Source organism: Clinocottus analis, unplaced genomic scaffold (assembly GCF_023055335.1).
Source record: "Clinocottus analis isolate CAN_PGR_092001 unplaced genomic scaffold, fCliAna1.0.p SCAF_18, whole genome shotgun sequence".
Taxonomy (NCBI): Eukaryota; Metazoa; Chordata; class Actinopteri; order Perciformes; family Cottidae; genus Clinocottus; species Clinocottus analis.
The window spans coordinates 6,011,381-6,034,067 of NW_027175909.1; the positions used below are offsets into that span (position 1 = coordinate 6,011,381).

At 41.9% G+C, this 22,687-nt stretch overlaps 1 protein-coding gene and 1 non-coding gene across 2 annotated transcripts; one reads left to right on the forward strand and one right to left on the reverse strand.

Annotated features, from left to right (window-relative positions):
- Positions 1-19,572: 19,572 nt before the first annotated feature.
- Positions 19,573-22,306, reverse strand: pomp (proteasome maturation protein). The gene is given in 7 exon segments (XM_068582012.1): positions 19,573-19,805; positions 19,898-19,991; positions 20,096-20,197; positions 21,083-21,143; positions 21,829-21,926; positions 22,239-22,282; positions 22,285-22,306. Coding segments are annotated over 7 exon segments (489 nt in total). The 3' UTR covers positions 19,573-19,737.
- Positions 22,307-22,524: 218 nt separating this feature from the next.
- trnac-gca (transfer RNA cysteine (anticodon GCA)) lies at positions 22,525-22,596 on the forward strand. The gene has a single exon. It is a non-coding gene; the product is annotated as a tRNA-Cys (tRNA).
- Positions 22,597-22,687: the final 91 nt, after the last annotated feature.

Here is a 22,687-nt window from a genome sequence, read left to right on the forward strand (position 1 = left end):
TCGTTCGGTTAAGTGGACGTCCAACAGCTCACAACAAGCACCACTTCACTTCGGATGGGAAAACCCTTTCCTTTCTCTCGCACTTCTTTTCTTTTTTTTTTTAGTTGGTGAAAAAATAAATCCCCCGGCCACTCAAAGCTGCTTTGCTTCCCCGCGGTCTGCCCGTTATGTTTATCTGCAGCAGCACATCTCTTTGGTTTTTACAGTCTTTGTTTCTCCTCAGGATTCTGTTTATGCCTGACTGGCCCCCGCACTTTTAAGATGATGAAGGGGAGCTGCAAAGTGTTTGGAAAGGAGATCTTTTATTTGGATGATGTATTTATGGTTATTGTTTCCATTTGTTATCAGCTCGCAGCAGCCGGACAGAGAAATGTGAGGAGAGTGACAAGTTAACGCGAGTCCAACTGATCTGTTTTCCCCACGCAGCGACGAGCCTTGAGTGATTGACAGCGAGCATCTGTCGTATGGAGCCCTGACGTCTTCAATGTGAAATAGATAAATAGAAACCCTATGTGAAACCAGAAGTAAGAAAAGCGTCATTCAAAATCACATTTGTGCACAAACATAATCCAGTTCGACAGCACAGCACTGCCGTATTTCATGTGTTTTGTTTCAAAGGAAATACCATTGTTTGTTCCGTATTTCTGTTTTTTAACGAACCTAAATGCCCGATATGTGAAGCTGTGAAGGAGCAAACGTAAAAGAAGATGATGCAAGATGGATGCCGGGAGCACGGAGCCCCTGATCCAAAATGAGCATCGAAACGTTGATCTCCAAGTGAGCGCCATCGCTCACCACAAGTGCCCGATAATAACACACAGTCTGCAGCAAGTCTTCAAAACGTCTTCCAACTACCAAGTAGACGAAGCTGGAATTACCCAAATGAGTGAGAGCCACGCTACATCCAAGCAACCCAAACTAAACAAAGCATCCTCTGGAGCGCGTACTCCCGAGCTGACCGCCTGCAACACAACATTTAACTTCCTTACAAACCATTATTCTAGTTCCTCACCCACCAAACTCAAGAGTAAACCTGGGCATATTAAGACATACCACATTAAAAGCAAGTTAACACATTACACCAGGCAAATATTTTACAATCCCAGCCCCGGAGCTGTTTGAAGTTACAAGCCCACAAAGTGTACCAGAGCATGTGCAATGGTGGGATTAAATGACCCTCCAGATTACACCAGGACTCAAAGGCTTCATATGAAGGCATGTGGGCATTCTGGCCAAGCTGAACACAAACGAGAGGTTAGCTAGTTACTGTGTTACCTCTCTGATCTTCAGAAGCTAACCGGCTAAATTGGCTTGCAGCCGTTGCGCTAGCTTGCTCAAGAGAGGAAACTGTGTAACTTTAAGGGCATCATCAGCTTTCTGGAGGATTCGCTCCATAATCAGCTCTGGCTCACTCTCCATCACACGCAGGATTATTGGTTCGTCAAGAGGTCAAGCATGTTCTGTTGTCTCTGAGATCTCAGATCGACCCTCCAGCGGGCTGGCGTGATGTCGAGCTCACGCGTAACAACAACATGGTCGGCTTTCGCTAAGCTAGTTACTGTCTCCACGTTTTGTAGCAGTTGTTCAGCTTGTTTGATGAAGGGAGGCAGAGAGCGCGCCATTGGCTGAAAGTTGAGGGGCGACTGGTGAAGACGCCACTGACATAAAGAGTGAACAAATATATAAAATAGGACAATAAAAATGAAAATATGAATGTAAAAAAATAAGGTTTTATACAAATTAGATGATCTTTAATAATTCATGAACTCATTTCACAGTTTCTTGGCTCATATATTTATTTTACACATATTACTCATGATTTTATCATCTTTTTCTACGTATTTAAAATTGAACAGGTTCTGATCAGTGTCGGCAATTCAGGCCTCAGAGAACACGTCTAACTTTAAGAGCGTGATTTAGCATTCATGGTATTCTGAACATCAGCTGCATATTCAGGGCAAAGAATATCTCGCAGTTGAATGATGAATTCTTTATAAGCGATGGCCAGTCATATCTTAACAAAATAAAGCTTCTGCGGCCCTCTGTGCACTGACCTGAGCTCGGCCGGAGTGAGGGGAATTTAATCAAATGATTCTCGGTAAATGAAACCCCTCATTAGGCTCGGAGAAATGTGGAGGAGCAGTCAGCTGCTACCCTGAAGTGCTGTTATAATTAAATTCACCTTTACTCCTTTTACATCAGTTGTTGACATGGTGTCCACGCTCTCCACAGCCTTCCCTCAAGACACATCCACTAATAGTCACATCTCGGCAGCTGTGTGTAGTATTACTGGAAAGAGATAACCAATCAGATTTGACTCTTGAATGATGTAACGAGAGCCAAGAGATCCACTGATGTCCAAGAGAGCAACTGAACCTCAACGTCAGAAGCATGTTCACAAAACCGTGTGAAGTAACTATTTTGCTGCTGTCCATGTGTTTATGAACTGACATAAATGTAGAAATGATACACCTGGAGGCATAAAACTCTGCTATCATGGAAAGATTTGACTTTGTGTGTTGTTTTTATGACTTTCCTGTTCATTCTTTCTACTTCAGGACATTGCGTAATGAGTTATTGTGGTCCTGTTGTGTGCGTGGGCTTTCTGCTGATTGAGCTAGCTAACACCTCTATACAGCAAATCAACACTGAAGCACAATGACTCAGAAGGGGAGGGGTGATTAGTGGTGGGACCTTCATTTATAATATTTGATTCTGAAGGTCTAAATACCGGAAATGGCCCAACAGCGACCCAGTGAGCGGAATTAAATGTTGGCATTGTACCTTTATGCAAACCACAGAGAAGTTCAGCATTTCATTTAGGCGACAAAACTACTTAGTGTAAGAATTCAATAATCTTTGAGTAGTCGTGCGAAGGAAAGATGAAAATCAGCAATACAATACTCGATCCATGGTCATTAGCATCATCAATTCACAGACTGAATTCAGCTAGCTGACACCTCACCACACAGACAACTCCACACAAAGATTGTCACCTGGTTAAATACTGGTTGAAGTAGTACTGGTTCCAGTGTTCGACAGTCTCCTCTCGACAAGTACTTGATATTTGTAATATGAGAAATCCAAACGTGCTTTGGGAGAAGAAGAAAATTAAATCCCTCCAAACTGTATAGACAAAGTGTTTTTTGTATGGGAGTGTACTTTTGAGAACACTGTCTACAGAAGAAAACAGTTCAATGCCTAGTTTTCTATAGAAAATGCTTCTGTACATCTCACCGTACAGAAAAAGTAATTTAGTGCAAACATTTTGATTAATAAGGTTTCCACTGAAGGAACAACACAGCTCACCATATCTCATTATTCACAAGAAAAAGTTTTTTTCTTCTTGATTATACATGAAGAAGCGGTTGTAAATATGCTGATAAAAACGAATAGGCAGTCTACTGTATCTAAGCTTTCAAAAAAACAGCCAAGTGTCCTGAAAAAGCCCTCCCTCTGTAACAAACATCGAGGCAGAGCTTTAGCGGATGGCTGCGACCACAAATGAACGCCGCAAACAAGAGAAATGAAGAAGACGACAATTCTGCCGCCGATGGATTATGCTCTGGTGTCCAAAGTCAGGCAACGGTTTCCAACTTTAATCCCTGTCTCATTTGGGATATATTTATTAGGAGATACTTTTCAAAATTCTTTCCAAACTTCTCCAGAATCAGAGCTGCTCTTGATGGTGTTTTGAAGAGTGTAGGACTTAAATCTCATCAAGACTCGTGGGGAAGATTAACAGTGACACTTTGGGGGTTGGCGGCTGATCCCTGAATAGCCTGCGGTGCAGCCGCTAGAGCGTCTGCAATCTGTGTCATCAGGGCCAACGCAATCAAACGCCTGACCTGAGTTCACCTCGGCATCTGATGCAAAAGACGAAAACACGACACGTTCAGCCTTCTGACGCCCTCAGTCTGACAAAACCTTGGATTTACTTCACCTTGTTTGGCATCGCGTTATAATGGGTTTTAAAAGGGAGGAATAAAACATATATTTAAATCACTTCCACGTGTCAAGAGGGATTTTTTTCTGTGACTTTCGCGGTGTCATCAGCTTGATTGCTGATACTCTGGTGAACCCACAATCAGAAGGTTTTTCTGTGGAGTGAGAAAAGCTGCGGCTCACTCTCCATCACACACGGGGGATTCAAATCCTGGATCTGGTTTGCAGATCGGCCACAGGATAAGCATGTTATTGTTGTTTTTTATTTCCCACATGTGAAGCATCTCTGAGATCTCACATTTTCCCCTCCAGTCGGCTGGCGTGATGGTGAGTTCACACGTCATATTAACACGGCCGGCAAACAAAAACAAACACACCACCAACAGCAGGCGACGATTTGCGGCAGCGGTTAGCAGATGAAAACAAAGAACTTTCAACACGCAGATGACTCCGACACACACGGAGAAAAACCTTTTGTTCTACTTTTCCCCCTCTCGACGTACACCATCACAGCCCGGGGAGCTCCGAGCAGGACTCTAAACGTGTCATGCGTGAGGGAAAGACTCACTTCAATCTTCTCAAAGAGGCTAACCTGCAGCTTTTTCCCATATTTATTATTGAAAGTAAAGCTTAAAAATGGCAACTACAAAAAAAAAAGCCCAAAATAGAGCTCTGCTTCTGCTGCTCGGAAAAAAGACTGACATCCATTTGCAACATGGAGACAACTGATGTGTCTTGTAATTGAATTCCTGTCAGATTTGCTTGATGTGCTGGCTGTCAGCTTGTCATCCGCACATCTTACTAAACTTTCATTATGCCAGTTAGTGTGCCCACACAATTGTGCCCACATGGTGACAGACACAGTTACGCACACATGCACATATGCACACCCACAAACCATTCAAAATCCTGCCTTTTCCTTTCAGCTACGGTTCCAGCCCAACCCATCTGTCTTCTGCTACGGTGGTCTTTATTCAAAGCCGTGTTTGACGTCTGCTAGTTATAGTGTCACCCAACTTCCCGCTGATTCACTCTCGGGCCGCAGACGGAAGCAGCCTTGCTTGGCCTTGCTTGGCCTCTCTTTTATTTGATGCCTTCACAATTTGCAAACTCCACACCATCAGGACGTTGAGGCAAACTCTCGCCTCATGAAAAAACTAAAGAAAGGCGAAAGAAAGGCTCCTCAGACGTGTTGAGGCAGCAAAAGACAACACGTTTTTATTTTGTTTGCAGCCAATATGCCGATAGTGCCCGTGCCTACAGTTTGCATCCATAGGTGCTTGCACGTGACCCAAGCAAATAAATAAATAATCCTCACGCCACACATAGATATTTCAGAGATGAAGGAGTGATTTTTGCATTGAAGTGCATTATATTATTTGGTTTATTTGGTTTTGTCTTTCTTCCAAAAGCCGGCTTTACCCATGCCAGGGGTATCGGCATGAGAATTGATAGCATGTATAAATCAACAATGCTGGACGCCACTTCAGGTGTCAGGTCAAAAAAACTTAATGAAAGCTCTTTTGTTCCGACGAACAACAGTTTCCAACATGCACGCACACACGTTGTTAGCAAGCCGAGCGCGGATAGCAAGCAGACAGAATAATGAGAAGCCTGATGCAGCATTGCAGTCTCTCTGGCCGGAGACTGATGGGCCAGGGAACTCATTGCATTAGGGAGAGAGGGATGGAGGAGGAGAGCACCACACAGTGAAATAGTCAGCACACACACACACATACACACAAACTACCTGCCAGCATCAATTCCAGCTCCTGTGTGTCACATTTATGTGAAAGGTTAAACAGAAACAAATGGTTGATTTGGCCCGGCGCTGAAGCTTGGCGGGGGACAGACTATTACGCCAGGGGGAGCGCAGGACAGAGGTGACCACAGTGAAAAAGGGGGTGCCGCTGTGTGGGCTTTAGTGCTGATGTAAGAGCCATGTAAAAAAAAAAATGAAAAAAAAAGAAAAGTTGTGGTTCAGATGCAGACAGATGGAGTAAAAAAAAGTTAGTTTTTCGACATGAAGTTTGACATCTCGTCTCTCGGAGTTTGGGAGCACCTTAGTTAACCTTGACTGCTGCTGACAACTTCGATTCGGCGACTTTTCACGGCACTAACATTTTCTCTAAAATAAGAAACAATGTGCCTGAGTATGAGCTGGCAAACTGATAAATGGATGCAATATGTGTGTCCTTATGTGTGGTCTTATGTGTCCTTAAATGGGAGCTCCCTGGTCATCTCAATTCTGATCTTTTCGACTCCTGCCGCCATGCAGCTCCTTTCATTAAGAGTAAGGGCAAAAGCCAATAAATTCATGTATGATAAAGGTCTGTTAATAATGTACAACTGGTTGTTAGACAGACGTTAGAAGACAGATCTTGTTTCTGCCCAGTTACAATGAAGCTTTAGCCAGGAGAGACAGTTAGCTTAGCCTAGCATAAACACTGCGGTCAAGCAAACACATTTTTGTTCTTTCCATAGCTCAAATAAAACAAGATCAAACATGTTAATTCGTGAGCTTTAAACGTGCTTTACGGCAGATATAATTACTTTCAGACAGAGACAGCTTTTCTACAAGCTTCCAGTTCTTTTGCTAAGCTAAGCTATCCGTTGTTGTCTGCAGCTTCACACTCAGCGTGCGGTCTATGGAAATGAGAGTGTTACTTATCGCCTCTTTGTGCTCGTCAACACAAGAAGTAGATTTACCAAAATGTGAAATTACTCATTTAAACAAACACAAGGGAATAAATACATGAATTTGGAAAGTCATCACAATGAATGTTCGGCATTTTTGTCACCAACTTTGCCGTGGATTAGCTGTAATGTGCAACACTAGGTAATTTCCTTTTTAAAAAAAAAATAAATGCCATAATTTCAGGAAGCGTGCAAACGCCCAGAGTGACTCAATTTGTGAGTGATAATTCATGTGAAAAGTGACACCGTTTGTGTAAAAGCAGTGTGTTAAATTATGCCCCTGGCCTCAAGGGTTACATAATTACCTAAGATGAATCATTTCTAGGGGAAGTATTCCTCTCAAGCGTTATTGGTGTTAAATGTAAATTAAAAAGAATCACGGTGACATGAGCTTCGCTCACAATGCTTGAGTTACAAGTCTCCTGCCTGCCCGTAGAAAGGTGACCTCCACGGCTTTATATACCACCGATCCTTGAGGCGTTTAACTGAATGCATTAATCCGATCAGAAAACCGAGGCGCTCATATTCTCATAACCTTGTTAATAAAATTAATTGCTTGACTGAGTTTTTCACTGCAAAGCAACACGTTTTCAGCACAAGAGGGTCGATATTTTCCTACAAAAGACGAGAATTGTTTTCCACGTAAAATCCCTTACCTCCCCCTGTATATGAAACTAGGGATAGACTTAGCTTTTCAAAATAAAAGTACTCAAAGTACAACTCTTGTCACAACGTCGGCCTTAGTGGATGTTATATTCTTATTACAACCTCAACAGCAAAAAAGGAAACCGTAACTCACATTCATCAGGCTCTAAAACTCACATTTGAACTTCTTTCATTGCTTACTATTTATTTTGCATCTTTTTCCCTTTTCATTCATACATCATTAAATCCTTCAAATATTTCACGTTGTTCATACATTATTTATATTATTCAACTGTTAAGCCAGTAAAGCCTCACTTCCATTAATATATTGCACACGTTTCATACATTTTTGGTTTTAGTCAACTTTTCAGGGACATCCAATCATAATGAAACCTAATCTTCCAACTCCTTTCACCATTTCACCTTCTCACACATTTAAGCTGGTTTCAGTGTTCATTGCAGTTCAGACTGCAATTTCTTCAGCAATTGCCTTCTCTAGCTCCTATAATTAGTATTACTTCTAATAATAATGATAATTATTACATCAATACTGCAGATGCTACTACTTCTACCACTGCTTCTGCTCCTGTGGCCATTTGAATTGTAAATTATTTCATGAATGAATGAAAGTGGGATTATCAGCTAGAGCTGTAACCATGGTTTTGGATATACTCGTACAATACTCCTTCGTTGTACTTCCCTGACTGTGCGCAGGGCTATTGATTTCTGAGTAAAACTCGTGCTCAAGGAATTGCAATAATCAAATCAGCCCTGTAGTTAAACCTTTTGCCTCTGCAGGGACAGGAACATGCTGGCATTTCCCACATGCTGGCTCATACCTTCCCTCTTTTCATTCAGGCTTCCTCTTCTCCAGCCCAGCAAGTACTGATACACTGAATCAAAATGTTGTTACTGACGTCTTTGATGTCTTAATTATACATTTGAATAAAAGGTCAGGGCAACAGCAGACGTGAATCACTCAAATGTACAGTAGGGGGTCTATTTCTCTACACACACCCCGCCTCTTCAGTCTGCATGCTGGAGTTTATTTTCACATGTCACGTCATCAGAAATGGCAGATCGTTCCCTTTAATAGATGCTGAGTGCATCCAATGTGGCAGGTCGTTAGAGGTGTCGCACACAGGGATGAGTGACACGCCCGAGAAAAGGCTCACGGGGACGAGCAAACCAGCGATGTCAAACCAGTATTGGTAACGTTACTTAATAATACATATACATCGGTATGCAGTCCGTAAAAAAAGGTTCAAATACTTGATCCAGCTGAGCTGCTTTGCGGTGTGGGTCGGTGTGAAATTGGGTTAGGACGCTCTCCAAGGCCTGGAGAGATGGTGAGCTTTTTGGGGGACTTCAGAGCGAGAATGTGATAAGAATAACCGCTCACCACCCACAGCTAGCCAAAGGGAGACCAACACAGAAACCATATCTGTGAGGAGGAAAGAAAGATCCCTGCATGTTGGAGACACATGGGGCAATGCCACTGGATTGAAGTGACATATCATTGAACCTCATAGCTGTGCGTTTGCATTGCGAGAAATACGATCATCAATTCAGAGGAAGTTCATTAATTCTCGCCAGAGCTGAGGGACCGGGCCGGGGGGGCAGTCGATGTCAACAAGTCTGTCCATAGACACGAAGCTTGCCTCAACTGAAGTTTTCGAGGCAACTGACTGTCAGGGATTGAACAACGAGTCGGCCCGGATACTTCCTGAGGTTTTGGTACGATGAGATCTCACCAATTTATTTAAGAAGAAAAAAAAGTGTCTCTTCCCGCTTATTAAAATCTCTCTTAAGTATATGACTATTGATTAAATCAAATTAAAAGACAAATTCATTCATCCGTTTATTACAAATCAAAACCATTGAAATTTTTCTTGGGTACTTGAAAATGTATTTAGGCCATGCTCATTTTTCGAAATTATGTTTTTCAACATGAAATGCTCAGGTTGGTTGCACCATGATGCCCACATTTGATGAAATGGTATGTATACAGTGGTGAATTACATGAGCCATTACATTTCTCTTTGCATTCTCCATGTGAATTTGACCACTGCATGGTTTTGACATGTGCGTTAAATAAACGGCGTCATTCTGCCTCCAGGTGAGTGCAGTTCCCACAGCGAAACAGATCCACTGATGACATTTACATAACAAATATTCATTGAAAGATATTAACAAGAATCATTTTGTGTCCCTGTGACTTTTATTTGCTTGTGACGAGGAACATTTGAGATGTTCAAGAGCGGAGCAAAGTGAATTAGATGCTCTTACCAATATAAATGAGTTACGGCATGAGAGCAGGAATCATTTAAGTTAAAGGTGACTCATGTTATGAGTATACTGCAATCTTCTGGTAATCACAAGCTGATGAATCATCACTTGAGTTCACAGTGTGCAGTTCATACTAATTAGTATGTAGAGTGGCTTTGTACCATGAGTAGCCACAGGGAAAGGACACAAGGAACAAATAGTGGAAGAAAAGACTGTTCAATCTGCTGGCCACAGGGAATATCTAATACAGTTATGTACAAGTGGCTGAGAGGAAGTGTTGTTCATGATGGTGGACAAGTCAAGCGAGACAAAAGTGTGGAAGTGAAGGTAACAACAACCCCCTAGAGAGCAAGTGTCCTTGCAGACCTGTTTTAATGTGCAAGACTAATGTGACTGCAGCAGTGTGTTGGCAGCCGTCCAGAGCTGTGCGTTGGTGTCTGTTATATTACATTTGTCAAATGAGGACAATAACAGGTTGCAATGTAATGTTTTATCTATGACAGCATCTTGGGGCAATAATGGCTGAAACATAGTTCTGAGCGTGAAATCACATTGTCTTACATCTGAAAACTTCATCATGAGATTATGAAGTCATAACTCTGAGTATTTTGTTAGTTTCAGCAACCTTCAGCACCTTCAGCAACAGGTTCGGTCCAGCAACAAGCAGTCCATCTCTGGAAACAAGATGCCAGTTTAATAGTTATTTTCTAGAACATTCATTTTGGGTTTGTAGGTTTTTAAATATAGCAATCTAGTCAGGAAGTATATTTGTCTCCATGTCCCTCTCAGGGTGCTCTGCAGGGAGGGAAAAAACATTGTTTGGAGTTTTTTTTACATTGTTATATTAAATGAGTTTTTTGAGAATGTACTACAAGAAAGCAAAAGGCTTTCTCTTCTGGAAGCACATATGAAGACAGTTTTATACAGTGTATCTCTGGTTTTATATAATAACAAAATAACTTTAAGCTCAAACCTGCTACATCTTCTAAGACCTAAAATGTGCCTTTAAATCCAAGCTGGAAGCTTGAACTACAGCACTGAATCTGCGTTTTACATTTTTACACAGTGGAGACAATTGTGTAAAATTTAAGCACCTAATTACTCAGAAATCAGTTCAGGACAGTTGACTGGGAAGAGAGCCATTCAATTGTTTATATTGGTCTCAGGCTTCTTATATGGTATATTTTCATACTTGTGTTATTCTGAGGCTAAAATAACTCTAAAGTTTTTGGGACCACTGCCTGTGATAAAAGTTATTCCCTGCAAACAGACTTCATGGGGACGGCTGTCCTTTCTGTCCTTCAGACTCTGTCAGAGGGACCGAAAGCAGAGGGGAGCATCTCCTGCTGCGATCAGAAAAGTCTCACAGGAATCCACAATTACAGGAACATAGTTCAATGTTCAAGGTAACCCTGTGGGAAACAATATGCAATGCGCCACCCGTTGCTTTAGCCTGATACGTATTTATGGTACAATCTGCGTATGTTATTGAAATACATTTAACAAAAAAAACTCTTAGGAAACCAAGCAGCCGAGGCTGTGACACCCATAGCATCCTATTTGTGTCACAAATCTAACTCCTCCTCAGAGTCATGACTGAATCAAATCCAAATTACCGACTCGTCATAGATTCAATAACACCAATTTCCCAAAATGAGGGTGTTTGTGGGGGCGCAGTTGCCAGACTTTGAAAACCTCTGATTTATCTTGCATAACACGATAAGATGAAGGTTGTTTATTGTAGGATGTACTGTTTACAAGTACGTTTTTAATAAGAAATATATGTTAAGGCGAAAAAAAAAAGGCTTTGGTATTGAAATGGAAAGTTCAAAGACTTTATCTGGCTTTGAAAATCCTTACGGATCAGTATAAAGTTGCCTTGAATTTTTTAAAATTAGCAACATTAGAATCTACAAAGGCTCCCGAGTGAACCGCCGTCACCCTTTCTCAGAATTGAACACACCCCCGACAAAAAACACAATATATCAAAGAGTGTTTTTTTTTGTGTACGCAACTGCACGCGTCTCTGTGTTTGACTTATCGTGGTCCATCGGGACTTGTCACGTATTTATGTGAGGAGGGTGGTGAAGAGAACCATGTTCAAGAAAGTAGTTCCTCCAAACAACTGTTGTGTCTTCGGGGAATTGTGTCCTTGAGAGGCCTCATGGAGTGTGACTTGAAGACTTTTTAGTCCTCCTCCGCTCCCTCCTCCTCCCCTCAATGCTATTCGTCTCTCTCTCTCTCTCTTTCTCTCTCTCTCTCTCTCTCTCGCTGTCTCCCACCCTCTCTCTGCCGCCCGGAGGGGGGTCTCTCCACGCTCCGATTGGTTTTATTGGCGGTGGTTCAGTCGTGGAGAATGCCGGCGTGGCTCTGGATGTTGCGCTTGATGAAGATGGATCAGCACATAACATTAGGCAAAGCAGTTCTCTTTTCTATCCCATTAAAAATACAACGTTCGCTGAGAGTAGGAACACCGTCCAGTTGTCAGAGAGATTCATGTTGGGTTATTCATCTGTTTTATATGAAGGCTTGTAGTCAGGCGGCAGGCTTTTAAAAACGCACAGTGGCAGCAGTACTGCGTCCCCAAATTAATTTCTGTATATATATTTTATTAAAAAGGACACTTTTGCATGGAACACATTCACGTGTCTCCTTTTCTAGTGTCAGCATGCGAAGCAGAGCAATATCTGTCACGATGAATAATTGAGTGCTGCAGGTATGACGTAGTTTTGGGGGCTGACCCCGGATGTTAGCCTCGCACTGGTTCCCTCGGCAAAGAGACAATTAGGTTTGCCCACTGGATTTTTGATTATTGCAGAAAATATGCCCTGTGGCAAAGAGAGCTAATAAAATACTTATACGATTTGTTCAGTAAGATAATCCTCACGTGATCACATGAATGCAATTGGCAGAATTGTAAAAATTTTGTCTAGTACGTTCATTTAAATATGCCATGTAAAAGGTCATCACACCTCACCCAAGAACATGAATTCAAGTAAAGCCTGAGATTGCATTTAATGCTCCTCGACTCAGCTATCTACATCTAGCAGACTTGCAATATTTTATTTTTTCATCATGCTCGTTTGATTCAGCTACCGCCTCATTTAGTTATGTCTATTAACTGAAATACCAATATGTTATCTCATAATTAAAGGATAGTTGTCATTTACAATAGCAGGAAAAATTACACTCAGCTTTAGCTGAGGCAGCTAACGTTAGCTTGCACTTGTTGCAGCTCTCTTGCTTTAGCTGTGTAGCATCAGTGAGCTGCCTTGTTGTGACGGCAGTTCATTTGTGGTTTAACGTTTCCGATGTGGTCAAACAGACTCCCAACCGTCAGCTGACTCTCCTGACCATATGTGGTCACTTTGTTGCAACAGGAAGCTCGTCGTTCTGTTGGCCTGGCCCGCTTTTGACCTGGTTTGCACCTGTCTGACTTGAACTGGCATTTGATCAGGTAAAGAAAGGAAAAGAAAAGAGAAGAAGGGGCTTAAAGAGAGATAGCATGACATTTTGTTCATCTGTGAGATGTGGCCTAAGCGGCAGACGGAAGCAGCGTGGAAGCCAAAGCAAGGCTGCGAGGGTGTCTGGCATTTGATGAGAGGGTGGGGGAGGGGCTGTCCTTTACAAGGTGTGGGATGCAGGTTGAAATTGGGTTACAGCACTTGCAATTGATGGAGAACTGTCCAACACCCACTGAGAGGGAGATATGAAGAGAGAGCGAAGGGAGAGTTTAAACCACCCACAACAAATTGTTGTTACGCCGCGCACCTTCAGTCAAAATCCCGTGAAAGGAAGACAGGAAGTTGTCGATGTTGATTGCACACTCACGTTCGATATGCCTTGAAACGTTCTCATTACCAAGCATTTTCACCGTGACCTATGTTTTTCTGCTTATTAACACTTCAATTTTGAAGAGCTTCAAAATAGTCAACTCAGGCTCAAGCTTTTATTTCATCAAATTGCCTAAAAGAGTTTTCCCTGCAGGTGGGCGGTGCTGAGGCGCAGGTCGTCAATAACGAGGCTGAGAGAACGTGGAGAATAGCATCCACCACCCACTGAGGCTCTGCAGGAACGCTGCTATTCTAGTGCAACAATCAACAGCTATTTAAAGACTCGCGTTCAGTGTGGGTTCAAGTCCTTGTGTAACCAGACGGTTGAACTACACAGGGCAAAAGTTGCATGTCATGGTTAAAAAAATAATAAACATCGTCTGATTATTGGTCACAGATGTAAATGAAAATGCTTTTTAAGTTGTTTTTCTGCCTTAAAACTACATCTGTGTGAAAAGTCTGCGTATGCATTTTGTGTGGCTGCATCGAGCAAGTCCACGCATGTTGGCAGATCATTAGCATTAATTGAGACTAATCTCATTCCCAGCAAGTTGAAGTGCATCTGTGTCCATGGCAACCCACTCCCAAATGGTGATTGTCGGTGAGGCCCGCTGTCTCTCCACTTCCTCCTCCGGCAGTCATTGTGATTTGTGGAGCAATTACCGCACAGCTAGAGGAGAAGGAGCACTTCAGCGAGACAGGTCGGTGTCCCGCCTAATGCGTGACATCCTCGCGGTGTCTGCCAGCGCGCGCACTCACTCATGATGGCGAGGTCCCGAGTCCGGGGTGGAAATCAAACTAGGGAGGAGGCCGAAGAGTTTGCTTTGGGTGAGGAGGTGTGGTTTCACGACGTGTCGCCAGAAGAAGGGCAAGAGGAGATATGAGATGGAAGTCAAGCTGGTTCACCAACTGGGATTTTAAAATAGCGCCGTAGCGCAGAGAACAGTGCCCCCGAACGATAGCTAAATCAGAGTGGCAGTGTGTGGGAAACCTCTCTCAGCAAAAGACATCCTCCCAACACAGAAACAAGGTTTCAATCACAATCACTCCTCATAAATGTAGCAACACCAGAACAATGTCTCAACAGCCCTTCTTTATTTTCATGATGTATCACAGCGGGGGTGTTATGTAATGGGCTGAGGTGGACCAGTGCCGCTCATTGAAATGATCAGTGTCCACCCTGAGACCGACAAGTTAGAGGGTGAATATCTAAAAGGTTTGAGGTTATGCTACAGTCAGAGTCAGACATCTTTTACGCTATTGATGTGTGGTTTCGGTCTGATTTATTATTTTCTTCGTTCTAAAATTTGTATTAGTGTTATACAAACACAGTTATGACGAAGAGGGATGTCATTAATTGTGCAGATATTCAATACAAATTTCAACCTGGGGTATAATTCTTCATCAGGAGGTCTTTCTCACTCTCCAAGTCCTCGTCCTCTCATGAATCGATAGCAAAGCCACTGATGTGACATAGCATTTTACATGTTTATAACACAATGCAACCATACATATTTACATAAACCATGAATATGACTCGAATGACTCAAAAGTGACTCAAGAGAACTCCCCAAATCATTAAAATATATATTTTTTTTATATCTCCAGCTTGATGACACACCGGATCTGAATGGCGCACCTTTCTGGAAAGCTTACGAATCCGCCACTTGAGGCAAAACCACTGTCAGAAAATATCAACCATATTGTATTTTTTTCGAGCCAAAAAAACTGAAATATGACTTACTTATGGGATAAATGATACTTGCTTGGTTTGTACTCGTGCATCGGCTTGAGCAGAGACCCTCTCTTGTGGAACCAGAAGTGTTCAAGGTCCAAGAAGAAAGTTAGGGTATTTTGACTTCCAGGAGACTTAAAACTACGGTTCACGAAATGTGTACTAAATTAATTACAAAAGATATTTAACTTCACTTCATCAAAAAAAAATTGCAGAGATACTGTGTTAACACCTATCGATTATATGCATAAATAAAAAGAGGAAATACATCTTAGACGTGTTTTTTTGGAAGTTTTTTTTCTTCTTTCTTGTGTTCTATTGTCAATTAATAAACCAGTAACACACAAACTGCGATATGAACCCACTTAACTGGTATCACACGTGTTTTCAGTACTTTATACCTTTTGAAATTTTTCAAGTAGCTTTTGTCGTTGAGGAGATATCCAGTATTTAGGATGGGTATGCAAACCATTCTGGATTTTGGAGAAGAATTGGCCTAAGTGGGGCTAAACCAGCTTAAGGTATCAACACAATTACTACAATTCACCCTGAATAGTAAAGTATGACATTTCCAAGAAAACCCCGAATCATGAAACAAAAAAATGTCACCCGTCGATGGATAAGACTTAACCATCTGGGACAAGACAACCGGCCGGACAACATGGCCGCCACTAGAGCCACGCAGGGATGCAGTACAAACCAGTGCCCAATATTCTACGTAAAGTCTAAGTCAAAGAAAAGAAACTTTTTTTGTGTCAAGCTCAACTTGAAGGTGCAACAATGCCACAGCTTCAGTGTTACATCCCAGCAGTGAATAATGACGGGGTCTCTTGGGCACTCTCCAAAGGGAGGAACGTTTGTACTCTGCTGACTGCATTGGCACACTACGAGGGCACTCTGCACTATACTTTTGTTTATGACATAAGGATTTGATGTATTAATTCTTCCACTCGCAGTCGGGAGCAGATGTGCTGGGAGGTGGGGTTTAGGTTTACGTGCACTCATACAGATTTCACCATCTCAGCAAATTCAGGGTGGGATTGAAAGCTTTTTTGATGAATAAATATAGGTTATAGTCACGATTTACATATTACTCACATCATTGAACGTAAAATGTCTCCCTGTGAAGGTCCTCACTGTGCCTATGTGCCCGATTTACATACATATGTGGAGAAAAATAAATGGGTAGTGAAGATCTTTGCATAAAAAGCTGTGTCGGGATCACAATTAATCAAATAGACGCCTCTTATTTTAATGTCTTCACACGCTTGGTAAGAAGCAATAACATGAGGAATCACCTCGATTGACTTCTCACTTTTCAAACCTCGCCCACGAGCTCGCAACTATTTCTCATTACTCGAGAGGTCTGGAAACTGTAGTCATTAACATAAAGCATTTTCAGTTTATAAAAAATATACTAATGTTAATTACTTCTCAGCTTAAGGACTTCTATTTTTAAATGTTCCTTAAGTATACAATGTATGTTTTTTTTTGCATGCTGTGTATTGTTCAGGCAAAGCATTGCAGTAACATGCCGTGTAATCTGGATTTCTCCGTGACAGCACATGCAATGTTGGTGGACAAGTCACTGGGGATTAGACATGCAAACAGATCTAGTGCATTACAGTATGTATCATGGCTCCCAGCTGCCCCGAGCCCACCAACGGGGAGGGTTATTTGTTGTTAAAAGGCAGCATCATGAGCCTTTAACAGCCTTGGGCTAAGAAGCTTTCCCGCCATGTATGAAGAGTGACAACAGGCTGTCAGCTGAGACCCCTTAGGCACAAAGACAAAGTGCCCATGGCGGAGCCTTTACCAACACAGGATCTGTTTAACTAGCGCGCTGGATCACAAAGTGGGTTAGCAGCGAACCGGAGGCCAATGTGAGCGGCTCATGTGGATTCATCCTGCCATCTTGAGGTTGAAGAGGGAAGGGGAATAAAGGACAATGAAAACCATTTATACATTGTTTTAGTCTGAATAATGAATAGGTGTGTTGAGTTTTTTTTTGGGGTCTTTTTACTTGACTCTTGAAAGAAAGAAACATGATCCCAGGAACACGTTACACTTTACACCAGCCACATGAACCACAGTGTTTGTCCTGCTGCGCATCTCCTGGCTGCCTGCATGATCAAAGCTGCAGGTGTTTATGTTGGCCAAAACGCATTCAGCGTTTCCCAAGGGAGAGTATTGTATCAATGTTTAATGGGAAAGTTTCACGTGTATTCCCCTAAACAAGTCATGTGGAATTAAAGCTCCTTTATAGATATTCCATTTCCTCAGAGTTGCGATAGGATCAGTTTGGCCTGAATGGATCTGTTACTGGTTCATCATTAAAACCAATAAAGCAAGACTATATTCCATCTGTGTTCTGTGTAAACGTTCGAGTCGTTTCAGTGCATACCACCAGGGCGTGATGTCAAATTAGAAATGCAAGCTTACTGTGTAATGGGTACATATACTGTAACTAACTGTTCTCTATTACTTTATCATATTGTAATTGATTTACATTATCTTCATTTAGTATGTGTAATGATGTTTAAATGTTAATTATGTGATCCTAAATACAATTATTGTGGACCATAATTAACTCATAAAGAATTCAATGCTTCAAAACCAGCATTATGTTGCTTTACTTTCCGCTTATTGGTAAATATGACTATATATAAGCAGAACTCCTCCATCTGCATAAAACTGATTACAACTTCTACACTAAAACCTCACTAGAAACTTCCAGAATAAAGAACAAAACTCAGACAACAAATCAATAAATTAAAAGGTTAGCCAACTATTATAGTTTAGAGACAGTTCAGTTTGTCCAGCTTACTCTCACATCCTCAATGTATCATTAAAATAAAGTGCAGAGCTATTTTCCCGAAAAGATTTTTCCAAGTCATTAAAAACTGTGCACTGTGACATGAAGGCGACGCTGCCTCCACGCCATTAATTAACACATTTAGGACAAACATTGCCCGTTAGATTGTCTAATAAATGAATTACTCAGACTGAGGTGTGGTTGATTTTGCTGAGCGGCTGCTTACATGTGTTGGACAGACATATCTGGTGGCTGACACAAAGAGTGACAGGAGATCCAGACGACGTGAGAGTGTGGCTGCAGACAGGGGGAGCTGTGTGAAGGCTAATTAGACGACTCGGGAGGAGAAGGGGGGGTCAGGGCCTGAGGTGTGCCGAGAAGGTGTTGCTATGCAATGTGAAGGTCTTGGAGGAAGACATGTCATCTCTAATTATATGTGAAACATACATATATATATATATATATATATATATATATATATATATATATATATATATATATATATATATATATATATATATATATATATATATATATATATATATATATGCTGTGAAGTAAAACACCTGTTTGTGTTCTGGAGGCTACAGATGTTAGTTTTCATTCTCAAATATAGAAGTAAGAATGTGCCTTATAGTTTACAAAGACTAGGCTAACTTGTAACAAGTATTTTAGATGGGAGGGGATGTGACAAGGTCTCAGGTCAGCTGGAGGATGGCAGGTCGGAGGATTTAGAGGAGAATATATGGCCTGGAGGAAGTGAGCAGGGGCCGGAGACATGACAGCGAGTCAGGCAAAACCTACTACAGAGGTCCTAATGAGGTGGAAGAAACTGTCCTATTAAAAAAAAAACTGGTCTATTTAAAAAAAACTTGAATAATGAAAACAAATTTAAGGAAGGCAAGGAGCTCATTGTCTGTCTTTAGAAATCAATTTGCTGACGAATGCAGCCGGTGAGATGGACATGTTCAGCAGTGTGGTCACATCCACCTGTGACGTAGACGTAGCTGTTAGACCACAAGAGGGAGACAGACAACTACACAGAGCACAATACCAAGCAATGATCCAACTAGCCATCAAACATTTACCGTCTTATTTCTTACCTCAACTCTTTATCGGTAAAAAACCTAGTGTGTGCGTGCGTGTGTGCATGTGAGAGAGAGAGAGAACGTTATAATCATAAACTTGTTAACCCCTCACTCACAGAGGAGGAGCTGGATAACTTCTCTGAGGTCGAAATTGTTGATAAACAGAGCACATTTCCATTTAGCTGCTTCTAGCTTTCATCTCTCCAGTCATACCAAAATCCCAAGGTTGACCATATTTACAGGACAGTTAACTGTTCAAACGTATCCCATAATGGTTGGCGACAGATCAAGCACCGTATGGGCTCATGTAGATGTTGATTATTACAAACAAAAAGCATCAGGGACAGGAAACCCTCTCACTGTAGCTTTCAAACAGCTCCCAAACCTGTGAAGAACAGCAGGTGTATGAAGCTCCGATACGACGTCTACTCCACCTGATCAACACTTTCAGCTCTACCAAACAATGCAGATCATTTGATGACCTCTGTATAGTGCAAGTGAAATAATCTGTAACACGGAGCAGCGGAAGGTTATGAAGTTTATTAGAAATACCAACTGGACAGGAATCATACAGAAACAGCACTGAATGGCTGTTTAAACACTCCAGATCTATGCACCCCCCCCTTCCCAAAACAAACAGTAAACCTAAATCTACGCGTGTAGCTGTGTCGTCTGCATGTCCATCTTCTTTCACAACAGTCCCAGTTTGTATTCCATCATCATGTGTGGCTCTCCCATCATTTCACTCTGGGCTGGATCTGCAGAGTAAGATCAGGTGGTTACATATCATTCTGGTACAGTTGTGTGAATTGTTGTGTTACAGTGAAGGAGGGGAAGGAGGGATTCTCACCGTTGAGGATGTCCTCAAAGCCGATGGACTCGTCGTTGCCTCGCAGCGTGTCCAGAGCCAGGTTGGAACTCTGTAAGAACGGCAGACGCTGGATCTGGAAGGAGAGAGAAGAGTGACTTACAAACTGTAACCAGCGACTGATGCCAGAGGAAGAACTGAGGAGGATTACTGGGACATGCTTGATTATGTCTGCCTTACCTGTCTAGCTGCCCTGTACTCCATTTGCAGTTTGAGCGGCGCATGTAGACCCTGGATGTTTCTGAGTGTAGAGAAATTCATCTTATCCTGGTTTGGCTGGAACTGCACAACACAGAGACAAAAACACACACATAATGAGTATCCCAGGAACCACAACTAGAATGTCCACCATCAGATGTTCCCTTGTTCTTACTGCTCCTACTAACAATAACAGTCACAGTTTACATGTAAAGATGAATTTGATGTCAAGAGTAGTTTTGTTGTTTATTTAGTCTTCCTCCTGTGTCCTTGTTAGTTTAAAATGTTTTTAGTTGATCTCATCCTGTTTACGTACTTTTTTTAAATCAAGTTCAAGTTGACTTAAAGTCAAACAATACAAACTATTTGAATGTCGTTTGTCAAAATTAACTTACTCAGTCAATCAAGTCAAGCTAAATCATCATCTCATTTCTTTCTCCCATGCCCGTTACTGGCACTGTAAACTTTCATTTAAATAAGTAACTCCAGGTCCTCCTGACTTTGCTTGTTGTTTTGCTGCTGCGGGCACCGATATGGAACTGTGCATATTTTTTCTGCTGTCTTTTGGCAACAATAAACCTATATTTTGGTTTAGTTTCTTACGTAGTAGGATCTGTTGATAAACAAAACATTCAAAGTCCTCTCAGCTGTTTTTTCCAGCTGTGCTTTCCCTTGAATGTGTTGGTTGTAAAAGTCACAGTCAGTGATGATTGATGTTGGTGTCATCTTGTCAGCGTCCAGTGTTAGGTGGGGAAAACAGGTCCCTGACGAACATATAAAATAACACTGCTACTAAATTAGATCAGGTTGGCCAAGCTGGCACGCTGACAGGGACTCCTGAAGGTAAGTGGGATGAGTTCCCCCGTGCTCACTCTCACTACAACCAGTCAAAATGTCTGCTGTCAAAATGGACCAAAATGAATTGTGGACGGACGCTTATTTTCCTCGTACAATTCAGAGATTACTCACATTTTTCTCTGACAGCTCCAGAGGGTGGCTTGGAAGAAGCTCATTCTTTACGCTGGAGAAGCTGTGCAGCAGAAGAAAAACAAATAAATAGAAGAAGCAGGTGAGAATCTGTTGCATGTAAAGAAGTAGTGAACACACAGCAGCAGAGAAAGCTGTCGCAGAAAATACATCACTGAGTTAATATGATAATCAGTTGTAATTTGCAGCCATACATTCTACACATTGTCACCCTCTTTTACGCAGAGGTCCCTCTCTAGTCACATATCTAGTAGTTTCTTATTGCCTGCCATTAGGAATATGCAAAGTAGCCCAGCAACATAGGCATATCTATCTATCTATCTATCTATCTATCTATCTATCTATCTAGAGAGAGAGAGAGAGAGAGAGAGAGAGAGAGAGAGAGATTATAGCCTGACCAACAATGAATTTCGGAAACTTATAACTATATAGACACATATATTATTATCAAGAAAAGCTATGAGGTAGATTCTCGACATAGAGACTGGCACTAAATGCGATGGATAACCAGGTACACACTGGACGGGTAAACCGAATAGTTACTAGACAGGCAAATTAAATCATGGTTTATCCAGTAAGTAGCCATTTCATGATGCCACATCTATAACTCAAGCCAGTGTCATAGCCGTGTGTGTGTGTGTGTGTGTGTGTGTGTGTGTGTGTGTGTGTGTGTGTGTGTGTGTGTGTGTGTGTTTCTTTTAGATGTGCATGTCGCATCGGCGGCTCACCCGCTCCGCATAGAGTCCTGGACTCCATAAGCGCCCTGCGGACACAAGCCGGCCACAGGGACGCTGTCTTTCAGCTGAGAGCGGAGTCCTCGAGTGTTCTGCGTCAAACAGAAAATACACACATTCAGCGTGAACAGCTGCTAACATTTAGGTTTCCATACCTCAGGTACAAATGTCAAGAGCGGAACTCTTCTTCAGCGGAAGCCTCATAGCTCCGCGCTAACTAGCATTAGCTTGAGTGACTAATCAAATTCGCAACTAACAGCAGTGTATTTCAGAGGATCCAGTGACTCAGGGCAAAGATTAGAGCTGTAGGAAATCACATGTCTATAGCGATAAAACAAGATTGTGGTAATCGATATGTTACGATAGCATACATTATATTAAACGAGATGAGACTGCAAACGTACCATTATAATTCCGTGTGTTGCACTTTCCTTTCGAAACACTACAGTATCCGGTTGGGTCGCGTTTTCATTACGTGACATCCGGTAGAAACCGGTGTCGTGCACAGTTTGCCTTTCAATCGCTCGTTGTACTAAGTATCTGTGCACTGTATGCATAGACTATTTGTTGTTATTTATTTAAATGCAGTGCACCATACTCTCACAGAATAGTATATACAGAGAGAAAGAGAGAGAAAGAGATGTTGTCACGGTAGATGAAATCCCGTTTTTACCTCCTGTAGCACATCAAGGGGGTATAGCTCAGTGGTAGAGCATTTGACTGCAGATCAAGAGGTCCCCGGTTCAAATCCGGGTGCCCCCTCTTTTCTAGTTATACCTACCTAGTTTAATAATTAAGGATTTTTTAAAGTCTTCCCGACTGACGTTGCAAAATTCTACATATAACATGTTTT